The sequence below is a fragment of the Biomphalaria glabrata genome, chromosome 2 (assembly GCF_947242115.1).
Source record: "Biomphalaria glabrata chromosome 2, xgBioGlab47.1, whole genome shotgun sequence".
Classification (NCBI taxonomy): Eukaryota; Metazoa; Mollusca; class Gastropoda; family Planorbidae; genus Biomphalaria; species Biomphalaria glabrata.
In genome coordinates, this window is record NC_074712.1 from 9,716,753 (window position 1) to 9,743,617 (window position 26,865).

Genomic DNA, 26,865 nt, shown 5'->3' on the forward strand with positions numbered 1-26,865 from the left:
TTAAAATTAAATATAGCAAACTGTTAGGTACAAATGCCACTCTATTGAATGCCTCTGGTTAAGTTAGTCTGTACACATACTAGTTTATTTACTGTCTGAATACGTGGCTTTACAAACATGTCCATCTTAATGTCTCGGTATAAGTGTGTGTGTATAAAACTGTAAATGTCGATCTTAATGTCTCGGTATAAGTGTGTGTGTATAAAACTGTAAATGTCGATCTTAATGTCTCGGTATAAGTGTGTGTGTATAAAACTGTAAATGTCGATCTTAATGTCTCGGTATAAGTGTGTATGTATAAAACTGTAAATGTCGATCTCAATGTCTCGGTATAAGTGTGTGTGTATAAAACTGTAAATGTCGATCTTAATGTCTCGGTATAAGTGTGTATGTATAAAACTGTAAATGTCGATCTTAATGTCTCGGTATAAGTGTGTGTGTATAAAACTGTAAATGTCGATCTTAATGTCTCGGTATAAGTGTGTATGTATAAAACTGTAAATGTCGATCTCAATGTCTCGGTATAAGTGTGTATGTATAAAACTGTAAATGTCGATCTTAATGTCTCGGTATAAGTGTGTGTGTATAAAACTGTAAATGTCGATCTTAATGTCTCGGTATAAGTGTATGTGTATAAAACTGTAAATGTTGATCTTAATGTCTCGGTATAAGTGTGTATGTATAAAACTGTAAATGTCGATCTTAATGGCTCGGTATAAGTGTGTATGTATAAAACTGTAAATGTTGATCTTAATGTCTCGGTATAAGTGTGTATGTATAAAACTGTAAATGTTGATCTTAATGTCTCGGTATAAGTGTGTATGTATAAAACTGTAAATGTCGATCTTAATGTCTCGGTATAAGTGTGTGTGTATAAAACTGTAAATGTCGATCTTAATGTCTCGGTATAAGTGTGTATGTATAAAACTGTAAATGTCGATCTTAATGTCTCGGTATAAGTGTGTGTGTATAAAACTGTAAATGTTGATCTTAATGTCTCGGTATAAGTGTGTATGTATAAAACTGTAAATGTCGATCTTAATGTCTCGGTATAAGTGTATGTGTATAAAACTGTAAATGTTGATCTTAATGTCTCGGTATAAGTGTGTATGTATAAAACTGTAAATGTCGATCTTAATGGCTCGGTATAAGTGTGTATGTATAAAACTGTAAATGTTGATCTTAATGTCTCGGTATAAGTGTGTATGTATAAAACTGTTAATGTCGATCTTAATGGCTCGGTATAAGTGTGTGTGTATAAAACTGTAAATGTCGATCTTAATGGCTCGGTATAAGTGTGTGTGTGTGTAAAACTGTAAATGTCGATCTGAATGTCTCGGTATAAGTGTGTGTGTATAAAACTGTAAATGTCGATTTATTTAACGTCGTAACAAGTGTCTCTTTGTAAATCTTGATTTATTGTGTGTGTGTATGTGTGCGTTTGTGAGCGTCGATATATTTAGTGTTTTAGTGTAAATTTCGCTTTATTTAACTTCTCTGTATAATGTAACTTTAATTAGCGTCTGTGCAAATATCGCTTCATTTAGTTTCTTTGTAAAAATGTCACTTTATTTAGTGTTATTGTGTAACTTTATTTAGTTTTGTGTGTGTGTGTGTAAATGTCGAGTTAGTGTCTGTATGTAAATGTCGCTGTAATTAGTGTCTTGTGTTTGATCTGTTTTTGTTTTCATATGTCCATTTGTTTCTGTCTCTATATTAAGTACACGTTTTCTCCTGTGGATAATATCCATAAATATTCTCCTGCTCTCAGCGGCGTCCTGTCTCTGTGACATCATTAAGTGTCCTTTGTTGTTTTCTGATGGCCCTTAGAACAACGCACCCACACACACACACACACATCCACACTCACTTCCAAATGTAATCACATCCACACGCATTCACATTCACACATGCACACATTCACAAGCATATGTTCACACACTTTCACACACATTCGATTACGTCCAAACAGATTCACACATCTCCACACACATTCTAAGACCTTCACACACATTGTAAGACAGGCTTCAGAGCTTTCTTCTTCCTTGTGACGCTGTGATCTGTTCCCTCTGTTGTGTGGTCATCAAATGGCCTGTACATCCAGTCTTCTTATAACCACTGGTACGTGTGGCTGCCCACATCACGTGAGAACAAACTAAAAACAAAGCTTAAAAAAAGGGAAGAACCCTATAATCACGTGCCATTTACCTCGATACTGCTCCCTTTTTCTATGTAAAACAAAATTTATTAGGCTCCCAATTATTGATTATTTATTAATTGGTTATATTTTTTGTTATTGATTCATTTTTTCATCGACTATGAGTAATTATATAAAATTGTATTCCTTGTACAAAACGGATAAGGAAAGCACTCTACATTTACAGCCACATCTTTCAATAAGTAGATGTTGTTATTATTACCAATAATTATTTAACTAGTTGGTTAATTTTTTGATGGATTCATGTTTAGTTAAGTACAACTAATTGTACGAAGTTTCAACTTGACCCGAGAATGTGAGTGGGAGAAATAACGTGTACAAAAATTGTACCAGACAATCAGACAGACAGAAGGAGTTGATATATAAGCTTTGTAAAAAAAAAAACAAAAAAAAAAACTATTGTTCTTCCCCTTCCCCAACTACACTGAGGCAACCAATTGTAAAACTTCCCTTTTATTGCCCTTGTTGCCCTTTATCCTTTAGACCCTTTGGTGACACCATCAACATTTTACCACGAAAATGTTTACGAAAAGTTGACATCATCATTTATCTTTAAATGACTTAACTCTAAACACCTGTACCGGAAGCTCAAAATTGGAACCAGTGAAATCTGCCCATGTGGAGTATCACCAGAGAATGCCGACCACGTCCTCCAAAACTGCTCTCTTTACCAAGAGGCCCGTATAAGACATTGGCCCCAAAACACCCCAAAAGAAAAAAAACTATATGGAGAGCTTCCTGATTTGGAAACCACTGCGCAGTTCATCTCATGTATTGGTCTAGTCATCTGAACACTCCAACATAACAATGAGAACGAAGAAGAAGAAGAATCAACTCTACCTTATCTTTTATTGTCTCTATTATAAAAACGATCAAAGGTATATTGTACGCTAAAATTCCACTTTCAGACTTTGCGATCCATAGGACAGATGATGTAAAGGTTATTTATTTCTATGGCCAACCGTTAAACAGGGTGTCATGTGGCACAAGGACAGGGACCAACGGCTTTTACATTCCCTCAACAAATGACAAGTATCCATCAGAGTCGTGTGGACTCAGAGGCGGTCTAAAAATTCGGAACCTCAAAATCCAAGTCTTCTTCGAGATTCAAGCTTATTTCGAAGACCTAGCGCTTTACCACTTGGCCACTATGTCTTCCCTTGGATATTGTCATATTTCCCAATAGAAAATAAATTGTCTTGCTACTACACCGCTCTGGTTTTGACTCATTATTGTAACTTCTTTAATGGAGAGAGTTTCATTCTGTCTCTAGGCGTTCTCGGTATACTGTTAAGCTCGAGTTAAATTTTAAAGTAAACTGCTAGCCATCTTTATTTACCTTACATTATCATCTGCCATTCACACCTCAACACTGTTGTCATATGCTTAACTCTTGAATATCTTTTCAATTATCTCCCTTGGTCCATGCTACAACTATCTAAAAATAGTTGTCGTGATCAATAAAGACCAAGGCAGAAGAAAACCCCGTTCCTTTTATCCTATCAAGCTACAAAAAGATTCATTAATTATTTTGGCTTCCACCGTTGTTAAAAAAAACCAAATCAACAAAGAAACGATATCTCTTTTTTCTAGGGTCTGTTTGGAGATCGATATTTGAACAAGCATCTCTCTGTGTCAGTGATGTTGTTTTTTTTAGGTTGCCATAACGTGACATTTGGTTCTCTCCATATATCGATTTCTGATTTCGCGGTATCGAGATAATAGCATCATAGATTAGAACGTAACAGCTAATCATAAGGCTTAGGTTTCCATTGCGCTTAGAGTTGGCACGAGATTGGAGAATTCCGAAAAAAAGGAACAACATATTTGAGATGTCCTCACACTCAGGGCCGGCCCTGCTCACACTCTCTGTATAGCAGTACGCGACAGAGTGCAATAGAGCTTACAGCTCAGCAGCCAAAAATTGTCCAAAAGAAGAATAAGAAGTCCTTGTCGGAGGAAAAGTCTGTTGCAAGGGGAGATCACTTCACGAAAGGAGTTCAGACTATTGAAAAAGCAAATCTGTGCTCAACATGCTGGAGGACAAGTTCTACACCAGTGTTTCTCAACCTGTTACTTGTGACGCCCCCACCCCTATTCAGATGAAAAAAAAAACAACGTTCCAGTTCCTTTCGGGGTTAAGTGAAGAGCTGATTTTTTAAACTGCTAAAAGGCATCCTCCTGGCGTCTGCGGCACACTTCGTCTTAGTCAAAGTTGAGGTTTTAAAAAAAGCGAGAGAGACATTCGGGGCATAATGAGCACACGTATGTATGTAAAACTCAAATACCAGGCGTGATCGTCATAAAATTATTGAATTTGTTTTGGTCACGATAAACACGACATTAGACCGACAGTACGACACTCAAGACAAATTTGACAGTTTAGACTCGAGAAAGACTGGTAAAATCGGGTTGGCGGAGACATTCTATTTTCTGCAAGATCATGTTTTGAGCCGATTTTGTTGCAGACACAGTATAAAAGTTCACCTTCGAACGTGAAATGACGAATCTTCATTTAATTCTCATTTAACATTATCATTTAACTATTGGTAATATTGTCGTATGGCTTTATCAGTACTTAAACATAACTACAATGCAAATTTAACTCTTTTTTTTTGATGCTTGAAAAAATGAAAGATGGTCTTCGTGCCCCCTTGTCAGATGTTAGATACGCTTTTATTGACCTTGCAATGTTTGCTGTTGATGACTGGGAACGCGATCTTGGACAAGAGTTTGGTCGTGACGTAATAAACACGTTTCACTTCTAAGTAGCGCCTCGTTTTGAATGGCGTCATAAATGGCGGGCAGTGATTGGCGGTTCTGTAGTATTGTCAGACTGGCTTTTTAAAATGTAATTTATAAAGTACTCAAGAATATAGTAAAATAAATACACAAAAAAAAAAACACCACAAAATGTGTTCATTTTGATGCCTGTTTTATCTGTTAGAATCTTAATTATATGATTTTACATGATGTGTTTTTATGTCTTGCGATGTTATGTCATGTGATATGGCTTGACCTCTATGATGTGATGCTCAGTTATAAGATAACATTGAACGCCCCCCCCCCTCTCCTCATCAGCTGTTTATATACCCTATTTGTCAGTATGTGACTAATATTAGTATCATATCATATTGTTTTCAGTTCCGGCCTGCTGGGCATGGCGCTGAGTGCACCACACATCAACGAGTAAGTAAGCACAGTACACCATTTACATATAGACAAAAGTAGAAGCGGGGGGGGGGGGCAGAGACAGCTGGAGGTAGGAATAGAAAAGTATTGTAGAGGGATGAAGAGAGTGAGGGAGGAAGAGAGAGACAAAGAGAGGTAGGGAGGGTGGGAGGTTAAAGGAATGAATATTCAAAGAGAAAAGAATAAAGACCTACACACTTTTCATGTCAGCAAATAATTCATTTATATTTTTATTACTTCGAAGTTCGATGACGACCACTATTGTCATCTGAGAGTTTTGCATTGGGGGTTTTGTGCCTCCTCATGTGGCTGGTGAGTGAACGGAGCTGCAGCTAGTGTCATTGGCCTTGCTTTTTTTTTTCCCTGACTCTTTTCTTCTGCCAGAGTGGACTAGACTAGTATTTCAATATATACATCTAGTCTCTGTTAGGTCATTTCTACGTCATTTCTACAGGCAACAAATAGATGTGTGTGTGTTCAAACTGTTGCCAACTGAGAACGTATTCGCCTGTATATAAATTCCTTGTTAACATCTTCAGATATAACCCTGAGAAGGACCAGGCCAACATCAGCGGTCGATTGGAGACCTCTTATAGCAACAATGAAACCATTGGAGATATTATCCTGATGAAGAATATGGAAGCTGATAAAGAGGTATCATTCGACTTGTTTCCAAAATTGTTTACATGTTTGGAATAATGCTTCAGTTTATAAAGATAATTACATCTTGACCCAAATCTTCCGCAGGACGACGTGGGATGGCAGCGGGCAGGGTTCGAACCCGGGATCTTCGAGACCACCGAACAACAGTCCAGAGCGCTTACCACACATCCAGACAGCCAAAAGTTTCAGATGTCCCTTCAATGTTAACACTATAACGACCCGGATGAAACTCGTCCTTTTTTTTCCCGTACGGTCAAACCTCCTCGTAGTGTGCAAGCGCCTTGAATATTTTAACTTTACAATTATTGGTAACGCAGCTTCAAATCTCGCTGCTGATGCCTTGTTAAGGAAATAGCTGCATCGCTCCAATACTTGTGCAAAGGATGTTATGATATATTCATTACATTTCTTCTTTTTATGGCCCTTAATTACAAAATTAACTTTGCGAAACATCAGATTTAATTACGTTAACATTTGAACAAAACATCGAATACAAATTTCAAGGAATGAGGAACTGTTTAGTTTAGAAAAGAAAAAAAGTTTTACTTGAAGTAGAACATAAAGTTTGAGAGCTTCCAGCAAAGACATCTTCCAAAATCTTCAGTTAATGAAATTTTGTGCTGTAAATATTTGTAGAATTTCTTCTTCTGCGTTCTCAGTATTATGTTACAGGTTTCAGGATGACTTGCCCTATGTCTGAACTGCGCAGTTGCGTCCAGATTAGGCAGCTAGCCATGTGGTTCTATATTCTATAAGAATGTTTTGGTGTCAGTGGCTAATTAGAGTCTCGAGATAGGGTATGCAGTTTTTCCTAAAAAAGAACAATGTATTGTAAAGTGTTTGCTTGATCTTAAAAATTGTATCTCTTCATTTTGTTTCGGACAGCTGCACTGCGATGTGGATCTGGTTGAACGACGGTGCTGGCCTTTCCAAGAGAACCTGAGCCACGTGGAGCCTCCTCCCCGGAGGTCTCACGACTTTGGCAATGTGGCTGGCCACGCCCAGGGGGTTGTGCTGCCCAAGGACCTTGACAGCAGCGGCGCGGAGATAAAGACATCAGGGAATCTAGGTCAGTAGAAATGATCGACATTTCCTCAATTTAAAAATATAATTTCCTCCATGTTTGTCGACTTCCGGCTGATGAGTTCTATTGGAAAAATTTGCCTGAAATTGACAGCCCTGTGATTTGCAATTTTCTTGAATTGACTTAGGTAAGAACAGGACGCTGGTTCCGTTGATTGTAGAAATTTGAGATGTTTCCTTTGTGTATTGTTTTTTTTGAGTATTGTTTTCTTTGAGTATTGTTTCGGTAGAAAGAAGAAACGTACAAGAGATTTGGGGAATGTTTATTTTGGATAGTGGTGATGGTAAAGGGGGGAGGAAGGCTGACACCATTAGTTTATTGCACTGGTTAACTCCAACCATAACGACGTCTCTGAATATAAACCAGTGCTGCTGATTTTTCCATTAAACTCTGTCCCTTTTTTCAGCTCTCTACGTAGTCTTCTTCCTCCTGGTCATCTCCTCCCAGGCCATGGTGGCCGTTCCTTTCAACGCCCTAGTGGCCGACAAGTCACACCCAACTCAAAGAGGTGAGTAATCTAGTCGTTAGTCAGCTTTTGTTTGCACTTATTAGTATAGACATATAATCCGCTTGTCAACTGTCAGACAGTACACAGTGACAGTGTCATGTCATTGCTGCTTACTTGACATCGTCTCTGGCACAATTGTAATGTGGCTACTTTTAATAGCAGTGTCACAAACAGTTTCTCTAACAGTAAGACAAAGTGATGCTTTTTGTTCACAGGGTTTAACTCTGGGGTGATGGGCGCCATGATTCTACTGGGCAACGTATCGGGCGCTATCGCTGGGACCGCCTTCACGGTAAGACATATAGCCTACATATAAGTTAAATGTCATGTACAAGTCCGTGACCCATGTGGGATTCAAATCTTTAAAAACAAATCCATGTAAGCATAAAGTGTCAGTATCGTGTCATTACAACATCAGGCGTCTCGGAAATTGATCATTTAAATCTAGATATCATGTGAATGAGGTCACTTTACATATAACTGGGGTCACTGAATTATGATGTGGTCGTGTGATGATACTCAAGTCACTTAGATTTGTCATAACTAGTGTCACACAAAAAAAAACCCGTTGCACAAGGCATGAAAAAACAAGAAAAACATAAAGGGAACTAATTCAGCTTATACCAACACTTCAGTCAAGTATCATTTCTTTCATTTGTTTATACCAAACAAAATAATAAGTATTACCAAAAGTTAATTAATTAATTATTTTTTTTTTATATAGATTCTTGTATTGACAGGTAGAAGTAACAATTGTGCAAAATTTCATCTTCATCCGATATTGGAAATAACGTGTCCAAACTTTTTACAAGACAGTGAGTTGATATAAAGTTTGTAAAAATAGTGCCAATTATTTTGGTTGATACTAGAAGAAGAACCGTAACTTTCAGAGGTGAGCTTGGATTCCACAAAGTAAACACTACACATTTAAAATATGACTTCGATTGTAATACATTATGTCGTGTGAATATATGAATATTGCCCATCACCTTCAATCACAGAATGTTAAGATACTCTTATCTTATATCTTATATAATACAGACGTTACTTCAAAAAAGAAGATGATTACGTCCTACGCGTCATGCATTTAGTCATGCATATTAACCAATGACTTAAATTCTGCCAAGTCACTGGTTTTCCTGGCTAGCTCAGGCAACCCATTCCATGCTCTAATAGCACTAGGGAAGAAGGAGTATTTGTACAAATTTGTCCTAGCATATGGGACGAGGAATGTGCCTTTATCTTTGTGTCTTTCAGAGTATTTTATTAAATTTTGTTTTTGTATTTGAAGATTATGATTCAGTGTTTTATGTATTATTGCTACTTTACTTTTGAGCCTTCTGTCCTGAAGGCTTTCTAAATTTAGTGATTTTACTAAAGGTGTTACTCTAGTCAAATGTGAATATTCGTTTGTTATGAATCGCACTGCTCTATTTTGTGTCTGTTCTAGTTTCTTAATGTTTTCTTGAGTTGAGGGGTCCCAAACAGAGGATGCATATTCTATTATTGGCCTAACCAAGGTTAAATAACATTTTAGTTTTATGTTCTTATTTGATTTATAGAAATTTCTTTTAATAAATCCTAATGCTTTGTTTGATTTTTTTGTAGTTTCATCAATATGTGGATTCCATGACAGTTTTTCATTTATTATAACACCTAGGTATTTTGCGTTTTTAGTCTGTGTTACTGGTTTGCCATGAATAAGATAAGTGGAATTAATTTGTTTTAGTTTTTTTGTTACTCTTAACAACTGACATTTTTCTGGGTGGAAAGACATGCTCCAATTTGATTCCCATTTCTGTAATTCATCTAATTCTCTTTGTAAAATATCTGTGTCTTGTGTTGTTTTTATTGTTCTATATATTATGCAATCGTCTGCAAATAATCTGACTTTTGTTCCTGAAGTAATGCAATTTGGTAAATCATTTATGTAAATTAAAAATAGTAGTGGACCCAAGACTGTTCCTTGAGGTACACCTGAGTTTACTGTTATCGGTGTTGATTTAGAGCCATTTATTATTACAGTTTGTTCTCTCCCTATCAGAAAGTCTTTAATCCACTGATGCAGTGGACCATTAATGCCGAAATATTTTAATTTTTTAAGCAAACTATGGTGGTGAACTTTGTCAAAAGCCTTAGAAAAATCTAGTAAGATAGCATCTATTTGTTCACTATTATCTAAACCTTTTGAAAAATCATCAATTAGTCCTATTAGTTGTGTTTCACATGATCTATATTTCCTAAAGCCATGTTGGTATGGTGTGAGGACATTATGTTTGTCTAAGTGGTTTATGATGTTGCTACATATTATGTGTTCTAGGATTTTACATGTGATGCTGGTAAGTGATACTGGTCTGTAGTTTCCTGGGTCAGATTTTTCTCCTTTTTTAAATAGGGGGGTGACATTAGCTTCTTTCCAGTCCTTTGGTACTCTGCCCTGGTTAAGTGAAGCCTGAAAGAGTATTTTGAACACTGGGGCTAGCTCATTACACTTAAATGTTTTATACTGATACCACAAAGTTTCAGAGTTCTCTCTCTCTTTTGTTAAAATCAAATATTATGTCATTGGATCATCCAGATTTTTAACTTATTAAAAGAAATATGGGTTTTAATTTGCATACATTAAACAAATTGTCCTCCGTATTTATGGCAACTATTATTGTGAACAAAGTTATTCTTAACTTTTTAATTTTAAAAATTTCCATAGACTTTTCTTTATAAGTATCAAAAATATAGTTTTGGGCTACCTCCTGTTAAAAAATTCCCTAGTTCAGTCAAGTGAAGGGGTGGGCATGGTGCAATTAGATCATTTGTTCTATACCTTTTTCGGCCAAAAGGGGGGGGGGAGCTTATACATTTCATACACATGCATCTCGGACCGCTAATTGTGATTGGAAGCCAATTAGAACCAAAAGTCCACGGCCTCATTATGGATTGTGGGCAAATGTTTCAAGGATCCGGTTAACACTGTAACTTGGGCAGAGTCCACGGGCGTTGTCTGAGTATCACTGCATGAGATCATTCGATAACCTTCATACAAATGTCCTGTCTTCTAAAGTTGCTTTACGAGCTTTCTCAGCAGAAAGATATACAACTCAAAACCCTTCAAGTTTGATACATCCTATAGGACTCATATTATTTGTAATACGCTTTCGTTGTACATTTAAATAAAATATTTTTTTTTATTCTTTTGATCCACATAATAACAACTTTTGAATTTGAATATTTCCATCTCACGCTTGATCTTCACTGCGGTCAATGAGCGGGCCACAAGATTTGCATTTCATTTGAAAAATATGACAGAAAATGTTCAATGAAAAAAAAAAAAAAGGATTCAAACAAAAAAAAATTGGTTGGAATAGAAAAAAGAAAAGAAAAAAAAAACAACTCAGGAATTAAAGTAAGAAAAAGGGAGATAAATGTAAGAAATGTATTAATGCAAGGGAAATAAGAAGCAGTGATGCCAACTTTTATTTGATCAAACTAGTGTAGCAAGAGAGAAGCATGAGATTTCTGGCTTACTGAACTAATGACATTCTGAAAACTTGAACAAAGAGGTCATTGCATCCTAACGTGGACCTGAAGATGTTCATGTCTGAGCTCAAGCAATTAGGATTATATCCGATTATGTCCTAGTCACGTTTCAGTTTATTTTTTTGTCATATTTTGTTTATTACTTTTAGGGTCAATTGACATTCTGAATTCCTAGGACGCTGAACTTTGTTTCCTTTTGCTAAAACTGACTTTAAACTTTAAAATTTTCAGATATCAAAAAATGTTCAAGAAAAAAAAATAACATCGAAATTCTCTTTATTTTAAATGCAATCCATAGATGAAATCACTTATTGTGATAATTTTAATGAGCTTACCCAAGACAAGTTGCAGTTGTCTACCATGACTGGTGCGGCTCGCACCTACTGCTTCACCTTTGCTACGCTACTGGCGAAACTTGTTTTTTGTTTCTTTTAAGAGTTTAACTTTATTGTAAATAAGTCTTTGCTTGCAATGCTCGCTGATGTGGCGGCCGAGTGGGAAACTTGCTACTGACATCAGTAGGTTCAATGTCATGTCTGACACATTTGGTTGGAAGTCACTCGGAGCGCGTCTTTTATTTTATATTCTTAGCAGACGATTGCGATGCGGGTTCAAGTAGGACGATTCTCTTAGGTTCGTAAATGAAACCTTTCCTGAAGAACATTTCGTTTTAATACAAGGCATTATATCAACAAGCATGTAGCTCAAGTGCAAGGATTCAATATAATAATAGTGTATTATTGAAAGAACTCAATATTGCACTCTTTGATCTGAAACTAGACTATCAACCTCCCTTTTTCTTAATGAATTCCTACGTGTTTTATATAGCAACCCTACGCTTCCCTGAAGATTTGTACATCATTCTAAACTCTAAACTGATCTATTTTAGCTTTCGGAAATTCCCGTTTTGTACTCACTGTGTAAAAGGAGTAATGTAACCGGGTAAATTTCAAAGACACCTCAAAAAGTGGCTCTTTACTTTGTTGAGTGTGACAAATTGGTTTACAAGTCAACGCTCTTAGTGAGAGCAGCGTCCAAATAGATTAAATTAAGATTAAGTCAACTCTTCTTATGACCAAACTGACCAGTTTTTTCCATATGCCGTGAGCACTGCACTAAAGTAATCCCTCATTGTTAGGCGCTGAAGTCTAGAAGCCATCTCTATTTAATTCACTCATGCTTGCCCTAATGTCTGGCTATGTTTTGCAGGGCTGTCAAATTAAAAAAAAAATATTTAAAAAAATAAAATATATCTGGTTGAGTATACATTTTTTAAAACTCGAAAATGTATAAAATCTTAAGAATATTGCAGAAAAATGCATAAAAAAATAAACTAAAAAAAAATTAATAATTTTATATCAGAGATGACCTGCTAGATAAGATCATAATCGTAAGGTTAATGTCCTCGTTACAAAAAGAAAGGAGGTGGGAGAGTGATGATTGCATTCCCCTTCATCCTAGCGTTACCCTTTTCCGGTCTTTGATTTATTGAGTGGGGGGGGGGGGTAGGTGCGAGACGCATATCGTCAGCGAACATCTCAAAAATACATCTGACAATCCTCAGTGCAATAAATTCTTATTCAAGGTTATTTCCCGACTAGCCCAATCGTGATGCATCACCTGCTTCCTCTTTAAACTTTCATTGAAGATGTGTCCAGGTCACTTTGTTCTTTCAACATCGACTAGATAGGAGACTTTGAACACTGACTATCTTTCGCCGCACTGAATCGTAAATGCACTTGTTCTCTCCCTTAGCGTCTTGGAGTTCTGCCCATGTTTGGGATCATCATAGCCGTCCTGGTGATCTCTATCACTATATCACTACTGAGCGTGACGGAGGCTGTGCCCAAACTGGACGACGGCATTGAACCAGTCAGTGAGTACTCTTGTTTAACTTCTGCTCATTCTTGAAGGCAATTGGGATTTCAGGAGGTCGAAAAAATATAAGTTACATGTTGGTTACTAATTAATTATATACTTTAAAAATACGTTATTTTGTATCAAAGTAATCTTAATGAGGATATTGGAAGTGGGCATTTTCTTACAAAAAGAATGAACCAGCAGTTCATCTATTTACTCAAGTGATCTATAAGCCTGAACGGCATCCAGCCTCCCCTAGGTATTTTATAGGCGAACTGGATTAAGCAGAGACAGAAACAAAAGAAAAGCCCTTTTCGAAGACCCCCCCCCCCCGTGGACAACGGCTTTGTCTGCATCAGATGTGGCAAAATGTGCATATCGCAACTAGTTTTGTTTGGTCATATGAAATGCTGCTCTCATCCTTACTGTTTGAAATGGAAGAGAATGAGTTACACTAAGCCTAACCATGACATATTAATTTAATGAATGAATGGTGGACTTTGTAGCTGGATGCTCTGGAACTGGCTGTGGCGCAGAGGGTTATGGGTTTGAATCATGCAACAGCAAGATCTATGTTGTTGTTTTTTTTACTTGAGAGCTGGGTACGTCTCCAATCCCACCATTCAAGCAGCTGGCATCAGTGGAGTGTACAGCCCCACATAGATAGAGTAGCCTTAGTCCATTGTTTCAATAAAACATCAGTGGAGTGTACAGCCCACATAGATAGAGTAGCCTTAGTCAATGGTTTGAATAAAACGTTACTCACTGAGACATTACATACGCCATTAGGCTGTAGGTTAACTTGTTTTTAGTTTTTAAAAAAGAAAAGAAACAAACATTGGGGCAAAGATTGCATTAACATAATTCTCTTATATTGTACCTTTTAATTCAACAGGTTGTAAACTTATATTTGTTGGCTTCTGGAAACCTTTGAAAGGTTAGTCGATTCTGATCTAAAATTCCTACATTCCTAATTAGTTAAATGCATTATACTTGTAAAAGTATTTTATATATATATATATATATATATATATATATATATATATATATATATATATATATATATATATATATATATATATATATATATATATATATATTGTTACGTATTTCTGAATCTTCTGGCTAGATGTATTAGTTGGCACACAAATAAAAACACTGTAAAGAACTTGACGACTAAACTTTCAGTTTCATATAACTTTAATGACTATTAACTCTAACTATTCGTTACTGTAACATGTAGCGTAGAAGACTGTACAATATCTGTCAGTTTACAGTTAGCTATACTTCGTTGCAATTCATCTCTTCTCAACTTGCCTCGAGCCGTATTCCACAGAACAGACCAACGACACACTTCCCAGTGTCGCTCCAGGTCTCCCAAAACTGAACCAAGTCGTACTCAAGTCTACCGAATCAGAGCCGCACACATCTTACATCGACTGTATCGACTGTAACGGCTCAAGTCCACTGTAGTTCGCTGTATAGACTTTAACGACAGTAGTCCATTCCAGTTAACTCTACCCTAGTTAACTTGCATCGAGTCGTACACATCTCTCTTCTGCTGTCTCGCAAAGTAGACAACAGTACCGACGACTCACTCACGACTCCATACGACTGACTTTCACATTAACTCTCTGGCTTATATAGAGTCCCTAATCGATCCTCCAAAGTTCCACAAACACTGCTAGTATCTTCTGGAATAACACGTGAGGAAACGTCACATCCTGTCTTTGTTTATACATGTAGATTCCAGAAAACATCGGCTGCAGTGTCATCTTGCCGGGGTCACAAGTTGTGACCTCTATCTGTCACTGGACATTGCTAGTACCTTTTGGAATAACACGTAAGGACACGTCACATCCTGTCTCTGTTTACACATGTACATTCCAGGGAACACCCGCTGCTGTGTTATCTCGTCGGGGTCACACGTTAACCTCTTCCTGTCACTGGTCATTTGTAGCAATATATATATGCTTTGTATATTCTCTATTCAAATTCAAATGGCAAAGTACCGTCGAATAATGGATGGATGTCTGGTATGTTTTATGCACTCTAGACTGTCGTCGCGGTAGTTTCGGGCTCGAAGTCTGCCCGCTGCCATCCCCCGTCGTCCTGCGGGAGGTTTGGGCTAGGATGAAACAAAAATCTGATCTAATCTTACGTGTGTGATCTTTTATTGATAAACATAGGTGTGTGATCTTTTATTGATAAACATAGGTGTGTGATCTTTTATTGATAAACATAGGTGTGTGATCTTTTATTGATAAACATAGGTGTGTGATCTTTTATTGATAAACATAGGTGTGTGATCTTTTATTGATAAACATAGGTGTGTGATCTTTTATTGATAAACGTAGGTGTGTGATCTTTTATTGATAAACGTAGGTGTGTGATCTTTTATTGATAAACGTAGGTGTGTGATCTTTTATTGATAAACATAGGTGTGTGATCTTTTATTGATAAACGTCACTTAATGAATGGCGGAGAGACAAAGACGATTGTATGTGTTAAACAGTTACACTAGGGCTGCGTGTGTTACATTACCGCGATGTTAGAGAGTTACACTAGGGCTGCGTGTGTTACATTACCGCGATGTTAGAGAGTTACACTAGGGCTGCGTGTGTTGGTCCACAGAACACAATCAACTCTCTTAAATTTTTTAAAATACTCTGTTTCTTTAATAATTGATCCACCCTGTCGAGAAATATTGACGTTCATAACAAATGTATAGATCTATTGCTTTGGGTGTATTGATTGTTTTCCCCGCTTCTTATCACTTTATTTATTTTTTAAATATTTTATTTGTTTCATATATTTGATTATGTTTTTTTTTAATTAACCAGAACACGACTTTCGCTGGGTTTTTATAACAAGGTTCTTGATGCAACAAGGAGTTGCAACAATAACAGGGTACGTGTATTTATTGAATAGTTGCCTGCCCCTTCCTCTCTGAAACAACAGTAATTAATAAAGTAATCAATATATTGTACTTTTAACTTTGAAGATTTACATCAGTGTTTCTCAAACTTTTTTTTTCTCAAACCCAAAATGTTGTGCCCTATTAACCAACTGGTGGGCGCTATTAGCTTTGCTTCTAGACCAGCAACAAATCTGTGTGACTAGAAATACTTGTACCTATTGTTTTTTTTTTAAGCGCTATTTCATACTCTTAGCTTTCTCCATACGCTTTGATCCCATCACTTATCTGGACCAGTTGAGAAAATGGGAGGGGGGGGGGGGAGTACGGGATATCTGGGGGAATTATAAAAAGAATGATAAAAAAATAGAGGTGGGGGAACGATCTGAATTCAAACTCATGACTCAAGCCGACATTCTAACCACTCTGCTAGTGTGGTGCGTATGAAAATAAGAAGATTGTATTGTTATTTATTGTTTGTTTCAAACTTACTTTAAACCGCAGACCTACAAAGGGGACTAATTCAGCTTATACCACCACCTCATTCAAATACAATTTCTTTCCTTTGTTTTAGATACTAAACAAAATTAATAACAATCAGTAGTTAATTAATTAACTAATTGGTTAATTTTTAAAAATTATTTCTGGTGATGTCAGGTGAAAGAAATAATTGTGCTAAATTTCAGTTTCATCCGAAATTGTGTGTGGGAGAAATGACGTTTTACAAACTTTTTACCAGACAGACAGACAGCGTGAGTTGAGTGAGCTTTAAACAAAATAAAAAAAAAAATACTTGTTTAAAAGCAGAAGCTTATCTAAGAGGAAGAACCGCAAATCAATGCCATACATATATCAATACTGCAAGGTTTAACCCCCTTTTCTAAATAAAACCCCCTTTTCTAAATAAAATATAATTAAATTAATAAACAATAATATTGATTAACTATTTGGCTAAAATTTTTGATCGATTCAACTGTTGTCATCGACTACGTATAATTGTGCTAAATTTCAACTTGATCCCTGGAATGGGAAGCAAGGAAAAAAACGTGACACAAAATGTGAACCAGGCCAGGGGGTAGGAAGAGCTAAGATTAAAATGTGAGAACATATAAAGTGTTGCTTGAATCAGCCGGCTAAACAATGGGACGTAGCAGAGTCTCAAATTGATATGCTCGTCTATGTTAACACATGGGCACACGTAGGACTTTATGTCCAGTTTTTAAGGGACGTCTTGAAATTATAAGATAAGATTACTTTTTAAACATTGATAATAATATTGTTTTTACTTGATAAATACTCAAATATGAATTACATAACAACAATTTAAATACAACAAATTTTCCATCCTTTAAAAAAAAAAAAGAACGCCTTCATCCCCAGTTGTTTGTTCGTCGCGCTACCCTTGGACAGGTGAGGAGTGAGTCCCTCACAATTTGAGAAACGCTGAATTCTACATTTAAACTATTTGTTACAATCGTTTAAAAAGGTGTCTAAGCCTATGAATAACTTTCTGACTTGCACAGGTTCCTAGAGTACTGGCTCAACGACATGGTGCCTCTGCCTAACTGCTGGAGTGCTGCTACATCTGTCGCTCTCTTGCTACTTCCGCTGCTGTTTGCCGCCGCCATAAGGTTAGTAGTTCATGTTGTGTCAGCCCCACATCTGTATTTATACCATTATTCAAAGCTTGGGGCATCGCCAGTGGTTTAATGCAATAATTAAATCTCAAACATAAAAAGGTTTGTTGATTAAACAGTTGTAGCCTTAATTGCAAGAGACTTTTTATTTCCAATAAATGAAATGGGGACTGACTATAAAGAAGGCTAGATATTTTCGATCTGGCTAGAAATATTAGTTGGTATTACTTCATGTCTGACATCTGATTTAGTTTTTATTTTTAGTAATAGTATTTTAGAGTTTCTGTACTAAAAAGAAATACCGTTTGCCCCACTGGGGATAAACATTTATGTATATGTCTGCCGACTAAAGTTTAGGAAAGTTTGGATATATCAGTGGGCTCCAACTGTTGCTATAGAGCCGCATACGGCTCTTTGATTATATGACTGCGGCTCTACCATGAAAAGTTTAGTTTTGGCACACAATGTTATTTTTTAATTGGCCTCCATTAAGTAACAAGCTTCACATTTTTGTAACACAAGCATAAAGAAAAGAGGCACATTTGGCACATTTCCAGAAAACAAAAATTGAAATTCGTTCGCTAACATGCGCATCTCTATCAAATAGCTGCGCGCCGAGATGATGTTATAAATAGAGATTTATATCAATTCCCTAACACTAACCTTATATAAATATAAGTTCACCTTTCAGACCTTGCGATCTATAGGGTAGATGTCATTAAGGTCATCCGTTTCTTTAGCCAACAGCTAACGAGCATGGTGTCACGTGGGCAACACAACGACCAACCGCCTTTACTTTCCCCACCTAAAGTCAGGTATCTATTAGAGTTGGGTATACTCAGGAGCGCCCTAAAAATCGCGTAATTCAAAATCCCAGTCTTCACTGAGATTCGAACCCAGGACCCCAGGTTCGGAAACCAAGCGCTTAAACCACTCAGCCACCTCACCCCTTTTTATAAATATAGATTAAGATATAGTTGTATCAATGTTCCAAAGTTAGATTCGAATGTAACTGTTTTGGAAAAAGTTCATAAGATACTTTTAAAACAATTGAATGAGGAAAAAACAATTGTCTCTCAACTATTTTATGATGAATGGTTTAAACTACATCAACAGCTCTGTGGTGTTCGGTATTGTGTCAGACAATACTGGCTACAGGAAGATCATTGTGGCTCTAGCAGGTGAGAATGCACACAGACAATGTTTTAAAAAAATGTGTTTTTGTTTGTGTGGAAACGTAAACTTAAAAAGGGGGTGGGGCTTTCATTAATACATTCGTGTCTCTCCATTGTGAAGAGTTTCTATTGCAGCGTTCACAATGGCACTAGGAGCATTCATCAACGCATTCCTGACAGGGAAATATGCTTACTACATAGCAGGGCTCATGGCATTCATTATAGGTAGGTGCTTGATCTATGCACAGACGTTTTAACCAACATTTTATCACATAGGCCTACTTTATATTTTACATATACGATAATTCTGTTTGTTTCAAAGGGTTAGGGTTTGGCGCCTACCAGTCCGTGGATTTCGCCCTCGTGATGGACGTCCTGCCAGAGGAATCGGACAAGGCTAAGGACATAGCGGTTTGGCACCAGGCTTTAGTCCTGCCCCAGGCTTTAGCTACACCACTGGGCGGACTCATCCTTGACCTTTTCGAGAAGGTCAACTGCAGGATCGGTTTGGGCTACATCATCCTGTTTCTGGTGACTACTGTCTACTTTATACTCAGCGGGCTGTTCGTTTTCAGAATCCGCAGGCCACGTTAGTTGTATAGGTCTTCGGGGAAGAACGACGAATCGATATACTAACAGCACTAGAAATCGGTCATCAATGGGAATAAAAATCTGGCCAATATTAACAAAACACTATACTTTTAAGATATTTATTATAATAAAATAAATAATAACCAGCCATAACATCATAATCATGATTTATCTATCTATCTATCTATCTATCTATCTATCTATCTATCTATCTATCTATCTATCTATCTATCTATCTATCTATCTGTTTGTCTGTCTGTCTGTCTGTCTGTCTGTCGATCTATAACAAAGTTACATTAAAGGTCTATTGTTCTATTACGGTATGAACATAATTTAAAATACGACAACAATGTATTCTTGTTTTTGGCAGTACATTCCTCATGTTTTATCATAATGCGGTAAATGTTCCCCAGTGTGTAGCCCCTAACTAATTTTTTTTTAAATTTTGGACAATGATGTTTTTATTTGCAAATCCAGAACTATATTGAGAAATAGAGAGAATTTCTTTTCTCTCTGCTGTACATACAATTAAAGATTTACTGGATGGGTGGCTGCTGTGCTATTGAAAGAGAAGGCCCATGAATACATAATTCTGATTATCTCAGATTTAAGTTTCGGTTCGGACCTTGATTATTTTGCATATTAATTTTAATAATATTTAATTTTTAATATTAATTTTAAAATATCTACGAATGTACAGAGTAATACTATTCGACTGAATATTTCCTCTCGTTATTCAAAGACTGGTTGATTGTCGCAATATTTGGTTCAAATTGTTACTATCGTGCGTTGATTGTCTCCACACGTTGTGTTGTCGCAATTTTACTTGTTGTGTCTCTTGTTTTCCATACCTATAAATCTACTTAACATGCTGGTGTTGAGTTTAAGTAGAGGAGGAGAAATTGGTCGTTGAGCTTTTAAAATTGATTTTTTTCTAAATAAAAAAAAGAAAAAAAAATATTCTGACCACTCGTTAATCGTGGGCCACAAAAACAGATGATCTTTACATTGTCCATTGTATAGATTGCATGGTCTGAAATGGGAACTTACTAAATATTCTCTTTTTGCTAGTTCATAGTCATTGAATTTTTTAAACAGTTTTATAAAAGACAAATTGCGTTTAACATCTAGAGCTCTTCAATATTTCAGCGAAATATAAAAAAACAACATTTTGTTACAAATCATGAAGAGAAAATGCTTCATGTAGAGTTCAGATAAAAATTAGTAGACGCCGTGATGTCATACTGGTCAATGGACATGACAGTGGGGCATACCACTGTGTTGTCATTGTTTGCTGTTATGTGGGTAGTTCCTGTGTGTTGTCCTTACGTCTTGTCAATGTGTGTTGCGATGTGTGTAGTTTCAATGTCTTGTACATGAGTGTTGTCATGTGTGTAGTTACTCTGCCTTGTCCATGTGTGTAGTCCCTCTGCCTTGTCCATGTGTGTTCGTTCTGTAACCGTCTTCAATCCACAGCATTATTTGCATGTGTTTTTCCTCATTTACTTTTTGATGTCTGGATATGTAGTTATAACAACCAAAAAATGGAGTCTGTCTCTTTGAGTGTGTAAAACCTTTAAAACAAAAAAAAAAAACAGAAACAAAAAAAAAAAAAGAGAGAGAAGAGAAGGGGGTGGGGAGAGGAGAGATTATTTTGAAACCCTTCTCTCAATAGCGTGTTCAATCTCTGAGACATTCTCTTCCAGTGATGAACGGTTCTCAAATCGATTTCCAATCAGCGTTTCTGAACTTTTGACTTATTGCATAGAAATATAAAGAGTATTTAAAAAAAAAACTGACGTTACTTTTCATCCTGTGAATAGAAAAGTTTTAGTAAAAGGTAATGTCGGTAAAGGGTTTAGGTATACATACACCACTTTAAAATGAATGTTGACACTGAATGAAGTCGGAGGATCTGTTAAGTAGGTCAAAACCAAAATGGTATAAAGGTCAATTTCAGGTGCTAGGTATAGGCTTTAAACTTTTTCTTCAATGCATATGTTGTTTCGTTTTGTTTTTATTCATTTTCTTTCCAAAAAAAATTAAATTTAGAGAATTGGAAATTGTAAATGTTTTTTTTATATTACGTAGTCACCCGTTTTTCTTTTACAGTTAAGACTTCAGTTTAAATGTTTAAACTAGGCTCAACAGGTCAATGAAGATAATCACTGACCTAGCAATATCTAGATTCAATAGGTCAATAAACCATGAGCATTCAATTATGCTATCATCTTGAAAAATTTTGTAGAAAAGATGGGAAAGAACGTGACTTAAGAGGTGTTTGTTTACGATTGGTGAATGGGGTTCAATCACGTGACTTAAGAGATGTTTGTTTACGATTAGTGAATGAGATTTGTATTCCTTTCATGTCGCCTCTTACAAAACGTCAGCATTTGCCTCTTTGTGTTAATGTCGCAAAGTTTCTTTTCATTCTACGTTATTCTTGATATTTTAAACATTGTCGTCAACAAACGTCTGTTACTTAAATCTACGTGTTTACATGTTATATCATAAACTTTCTATTTTGATATATCACTTCATATTTTTGAAAAAAGAAAATTCATATATCATGTAAAATTATGTTGAATATATTTTCTTTGAATGTTGTAAAAGTTTATATATAATATATACAATTTATATTTATAAATATATTTATATTTTTTCCATTTTTCAATGTTGTATAATTTTAAATATAAAATACTTTTTTTTTCTTATATATGAGCGTCATTGAGTTGTAATAAAATATTTTGAAAACTAGATTTGAGTTTCATCTTAAATCACCTAATTTTAGGAACTCTAGAGTCTATACTGTCCATACAATACACACAAAACTTCCATACAAAGGCTGCGGGATACACATTTGAGACCAAAATAAAATCCGCTGTAGAGGACAGGCGTAGACGGCGAAAAGAAAATCTATACAGACCACCGGCGGACAATGGTTAGGCCTGCGATAGTTGTGGCAAAATAAGTAGGTCACAGCTGGGACCGCGTAGCCAAGGGAAATACTGTATTCCTCATTAATCTTCGGACTCGAAACAAGCCTACAAAAATCAATGTCTACCAAGCGGTGGTTCTCTCAACCCTTCTATATGGATCTGAGACATGGACATTATACAGAAAGCAACTAAGACTACATAAAAGCTTTCACCAAAGATGCTTGCACTCCCTCATGGACATACGGTGGCAAGACCGCACTACAAACAGCGATACAGAGGGACCCCTTATGGTCCGACAGTTACGCTGGGCAGGGTACGTATCCCATATGGGGGACAAACATATGCCAAAAGCAGTCTTTTATGGTTAGCTAAAAGGTAATCGATGTAACAGAGGTGCCCCACGGAAACGCTATAAAGACCAGCTTAGGCGCCAATTTGTCTTAGCTGAAATAGAAGAGAGCATCTGGTTGCATGCGGCTTCAGAAAGAGACAGCTGAAACATCTTACAGAACGATTATTTTTGTCTTAATAACTAATTAACATTAATTTATTAAACTCCTTAATAAATAGGGCCTACATGCGGAAATATCCGAAGACTTAGAATATTTTCTAGCTCTCTAGCCAAATTTAAGTTTCTCTTTTTTTTTTACTTTCAAAATTTATAACGGTCAAACTAGAGTTCTCCCAATGGGGCCGACGAGCTAGTAATTCCTTCCTAACGATATACATCAACTGTTAAATTTCTAGGAAAATCGTTAGAGCCGTTTTCGAGAACCGTGTCCACCCAGGTTTTAGATTTTGCCCAGAAGGAATAGATGTATTGTAAAAACGGAATACCACCGTTCAGGCGGATCAACGGCTTAAGGCCATAGTGCTGTATGTAATAGGAAACTATAATGTTCATATGGTGCCTCGAGTCAAGCAATACACAAATAAATACAAAAGATTCACACTTTTCAAAGCAATGTTTAATAACAGATCACACAAGACAATTGCCTACGATAATAATTGAATGCGCATGCCTACTGTAATAGTTAAATATTTAGTTAGTAGACATATGCCTACGGATTTAGTAGGTCTAGTCTTTTTTTTTTAAATACATACTTACGGTAATAGCCTATACTTTATTACGACACAAGCCAACGGTAATAGCCTATAATCTGTTACGTCACATGCCTACGGTTTTAGCATATATTTTGTTATAACACATATCTACGGTAATAGACTATACCTCGTTATGACGCATGCCTACGGTAATGGTTCAAATACTATCTTTAAAAAAGGGCTGCGTTCTTTTCGAATTCCGCACTTTAGGACTGAACCCAAAATGACTGAACTATATAGGGGCATACACGAAGGCTTCCTGAGCAGGTATTATCATTTGTATTAAACTGTGAAGCTAAACTCTCTTGACCAGAAACAGTAACATGAATTTAGTTTTAATTAGCATTACAATACGATCACTAATATAATGTCTTTATCTGTACAGGCCTGTAGAATTAAACGTAAATGACATTTGAACTAAGTTATGATAATATGAACCAGATTCGGCAGAGATGGTCTACCTAATGTCAAAATATATTTTTAAGTAGACTGTCTATTTTCACTATTTAGGAAATCTATACCCACATTTTGATTAAAGCCTTGGATTATTAAATAACTTGGTGCCTACCACACCTTCGGAGATTAGCACAGGGCAGTGGACACCAATTGAGAAAATTCAGTAGGTAATGCCAACCAATGCGGCGAAGGGCGCGGGATGATATAAATCTAAGTACGATCAAATCTTAGCCAAAAAATATAAATTTTCATTACACAACAAAGTCCATGACTTCGAGGGGAGACAACGACGATGCGAAGTATAATAAATACAGAGAATATAACTCTAGATCAACTGGTACTTTTTGGGGACGTTTTCGTTCTAACCAGGATCTGTATCTAACGAGGTCTTACGAGGGCAGGCTTTTTATTTGTTCGCCATTTTGAGTCTTGCCCTATAGATCTGTAAATAACGGTTACCCGACAGAATATCTTATCTTATCTTATATAATACAGACGTTACTTCAAAAAAGAAGATGATTACGTCCTACGCGTCATGCATTTAGTCATGCATATTAACCAATGACTTAAATTCTGCCAAGTCACTGGTTTTCCTGGCTAGCTCAGGCAACCCATTCCATGCTCTAATAGCACTAGGGAAGAAGGAGTATTTGTACAAATTTGTCCTAGCATATGGGACGAGGAATGTGCCTTTATCTTTGTGTCTTTCAGAGTATTTTATTAAATTTTGTTTTTGTATTTGAAGATTATGGTTCAGTGTTTTATGTATGATTGCTACTTTACTTTTGAGCCTTCTGTCCTGAAGGCTTTCTAAATTTAGTGATTTTACTAAAGGTGTTACTCTAGTCAAATGTGAATATTCGTTTGTTATGAATCTCACTGCTCTATTTTGTGTCTGTTCCAGTTTCTTAATGTTTTCTTGAGTTGAGGGGTCCCAAACGGAGGATGCATATTCTATTATTGGCCTAACCAAGGTTAAGTAACATTTTAGTTTTATGTTCTTATTTGATTTATAGAAATTTCTTTTAATAAATCCTAATGCTTTGTTTGATTTTTTTGTAGTTTCATCAATATGTGGATTCCATGATAGTTTTTCATTTATTATAACACCTAGGTATTTTGCGTTTTTAGTCTGTGATACTGGTTTGCCATGAATAAGATAAGTGGAATTAATTTGTTTTAGTTTTTTTGTTACTCTTAACAACTGACATTTTTCTGGGTGGAAAGACATGCTCCAATTTGATTCCCATTTCTGTAATTCATCTAATTCTCTTTGTAAAATATCTGTGTCTTGTGTTGTTTTTATTGTTCTATATATTATGCAATCGTCTGCAAATAATCTGACTTTTGTTCCTGAACTAATGCAATTTGGTTAATCATTTATGTAAATTAAAAATAGTAGTGGACCCAAGACTGTACCTTGAGGTACACCTGAGTTTACTGTTATCGGTGTTGATTTAGAGCCATTTATTATTACAGTTTGTTCTCTCCCTATCAGAAAGTCTTTAATCCACTGCTGCAGTGGACCATTAATGCCGAAATATTTTAATTTTTTAAGCAAACTATGGTGGTGAACTTTGTCAAAAGCCTTAGAAAAATCTAGTAAGATAGCATCTATTTGTTCACTATTATCTAAACCTTTTGAAAAATCATCAATTAGTCCTATTAGTTGTGTTTCACATGATCTATATTTCCTAAAGCCATGTTGGTATGGTGTGAGGACATTATGTTTGTCTAAGTGGTTTATGATGTTGCTACATATTATGTGTTCTAGGATTTTACATGTGATGCTGGTAAGTGATACTGGTCTGTAGTTCCCTGGGTCAGATTTTTCTCCTTTTTTAAATAGGGGGGTGACATTAGCTTCTTTCCAGTCCTTTGGTACTCTGCCCTGGTTAAGTGAAGCCTGAAAGAGTATTTTGAACACTGGGGCTAGCTCATTACTTAGTTCTTTGAGTAATCTAGCTGGAATACCATCAGGTCCAGAAGCTTTATTTGGTTTGGTGTTGGCTAATAGTTTTTGAATTCCATTTTCTTGTACTACTATATCTTCTATGTTGTCTACTTGGTTCAAATTCAGTAATATGTCTTTGTCTCCTGGGGCTGAGAATGCTGATGCAAAGTATTTGTTTAGAATGTTTGCTTTAGTTTCATTATCATTATGTATTATGTTATGTTCATCTTTTAATGGCGCTACGCCTGTTGTTTCCATTTTCTTAGACTTAATGTATGACCATAGGTTTTTGTTGTTATCTTTAGATATTACATTGTTTATGTATTCACTCTGCAGCTGTCTGCTTACTTTTTGGGTTAAGTGTTTAATTTTTATATACTTTTTGTAAACTCTTTCTGCATTAGTTTCTTTAAATTTTCTATAGAGGTTTTCCTTCTGTTTACAAAGCTTCTTTAGTCTATTATTAAACCAGCATTTATTTATTTTGTTTGATGTGTATTTAGTTGGTATATGATTTTCTATTATGCTTTTAAGATGGTTTTTAATGAAATTCCAGAGGTCATCGACTGGTTGGTTAATGTCTTTTTCTAATAAGAATGTTTGTTGAAAGTTTAGTGCAGCTTGGTGTAGTTGTGTTAGGTTACATTTATTCCAGAGTAAGATTTTTCTTTTGGGTTTTGTATTGGCTACTGCTTTTATCTGACTGTGTATTTTTATGATCTCATGGTCTGATAGACCAGGGATAATTTCATAATCAACTACTAATCCAGGTCTGTTGGTTAAGAAGAGATCTAATGTGTTGTTTAATCTAGTTGGCTTTTTAATGATTTGATCTAAACTTAGGTTGTGTAAAGTTTCTATGAAAAGCTCATTTATGTCCTTAAGGTTTTGGTGTTTATCTATGGTTAGTGTTTTCCAATTTATATCAGGTAGGTTGAAATCACCCATAATCCAAAAAACTGCATTTTTATTTGTCTCTTTAAGTGTAGTAATCTGATTACATAGTTCCTGCATGTATTCTAAACTAGAATTT

At 36.0% G+C, this 26,865-nt stretch overlaps 1 protein-coding gene across 6 annotated transcripts in view; it reads left to right on the forward strand.

The window, feature by feature from the left end:
* Nucleotides 1–22,136, forward strand: part of LOC106073789 (uncharacterized) — a 54,654-nt gene extending 32,518 nt beyond the window's left edge. For all 6 annotated transcript variants that reach the window (XM_056019050.1, XM_056019056.1, XM_056019051.1 and 3 more), the window contains 12 exons: nucleotides 5,363–5,407; nucleotides 5,950–6,064; nucleotides 6,959–7,142; nucleotides 7,564–7,665; nucleotides 7,881–7,957; nucleotides 12,955–13,075; nucleotides 13,955–13,996; nucleotides 15,903–15,969; nucleotides 17,500–17,607; nucleotides 18,730–18,794; nucleotides 18,924–19,013; nucleotides 19,111–22,136. In XM_056019050.1, coding sequence (XP_055875025.1) covers nucleotides 5,363–5,407; nucleotides 5,950–6,064; nucleotides 6,959–7,142; nucleotides 7,564–7,665; nucleotides 7,881–7,957; nucleotides 12,955–13,075; nucleotides 13,955–13,996; nucleotides 15,903–15,969; nucleotides 17,500–17,607; nucleotides 18,730–18,794; nucleotides 18,924–19,013; nucleotides 19,111–19,382 — 1,288 coding nt within the window. In that variant the 3' untranslated portion in view covers nucleotides 19,383–22,136. The remainder of the gene's footprint in view (nucleotides 1–5,362; nucleotides 5,408–5,949; nucleotides 6,065–6,958; nucleotides 7,143–7,563; nucleotides 7,666–7,880; nucleotides 7,958–12,954; nucleotides 13,076–13,954; nucleotides 13,997–15,902; nucleotides 15,970–17,499; nucleotides 17,608–18,729; nucleotides 18,795–18,923; nucleotides 19,014–19,110) is intronic.
* The last annotated feature ends 4,729 nt before the right edge of the window (nucleotides 22,137–26,865 follow it).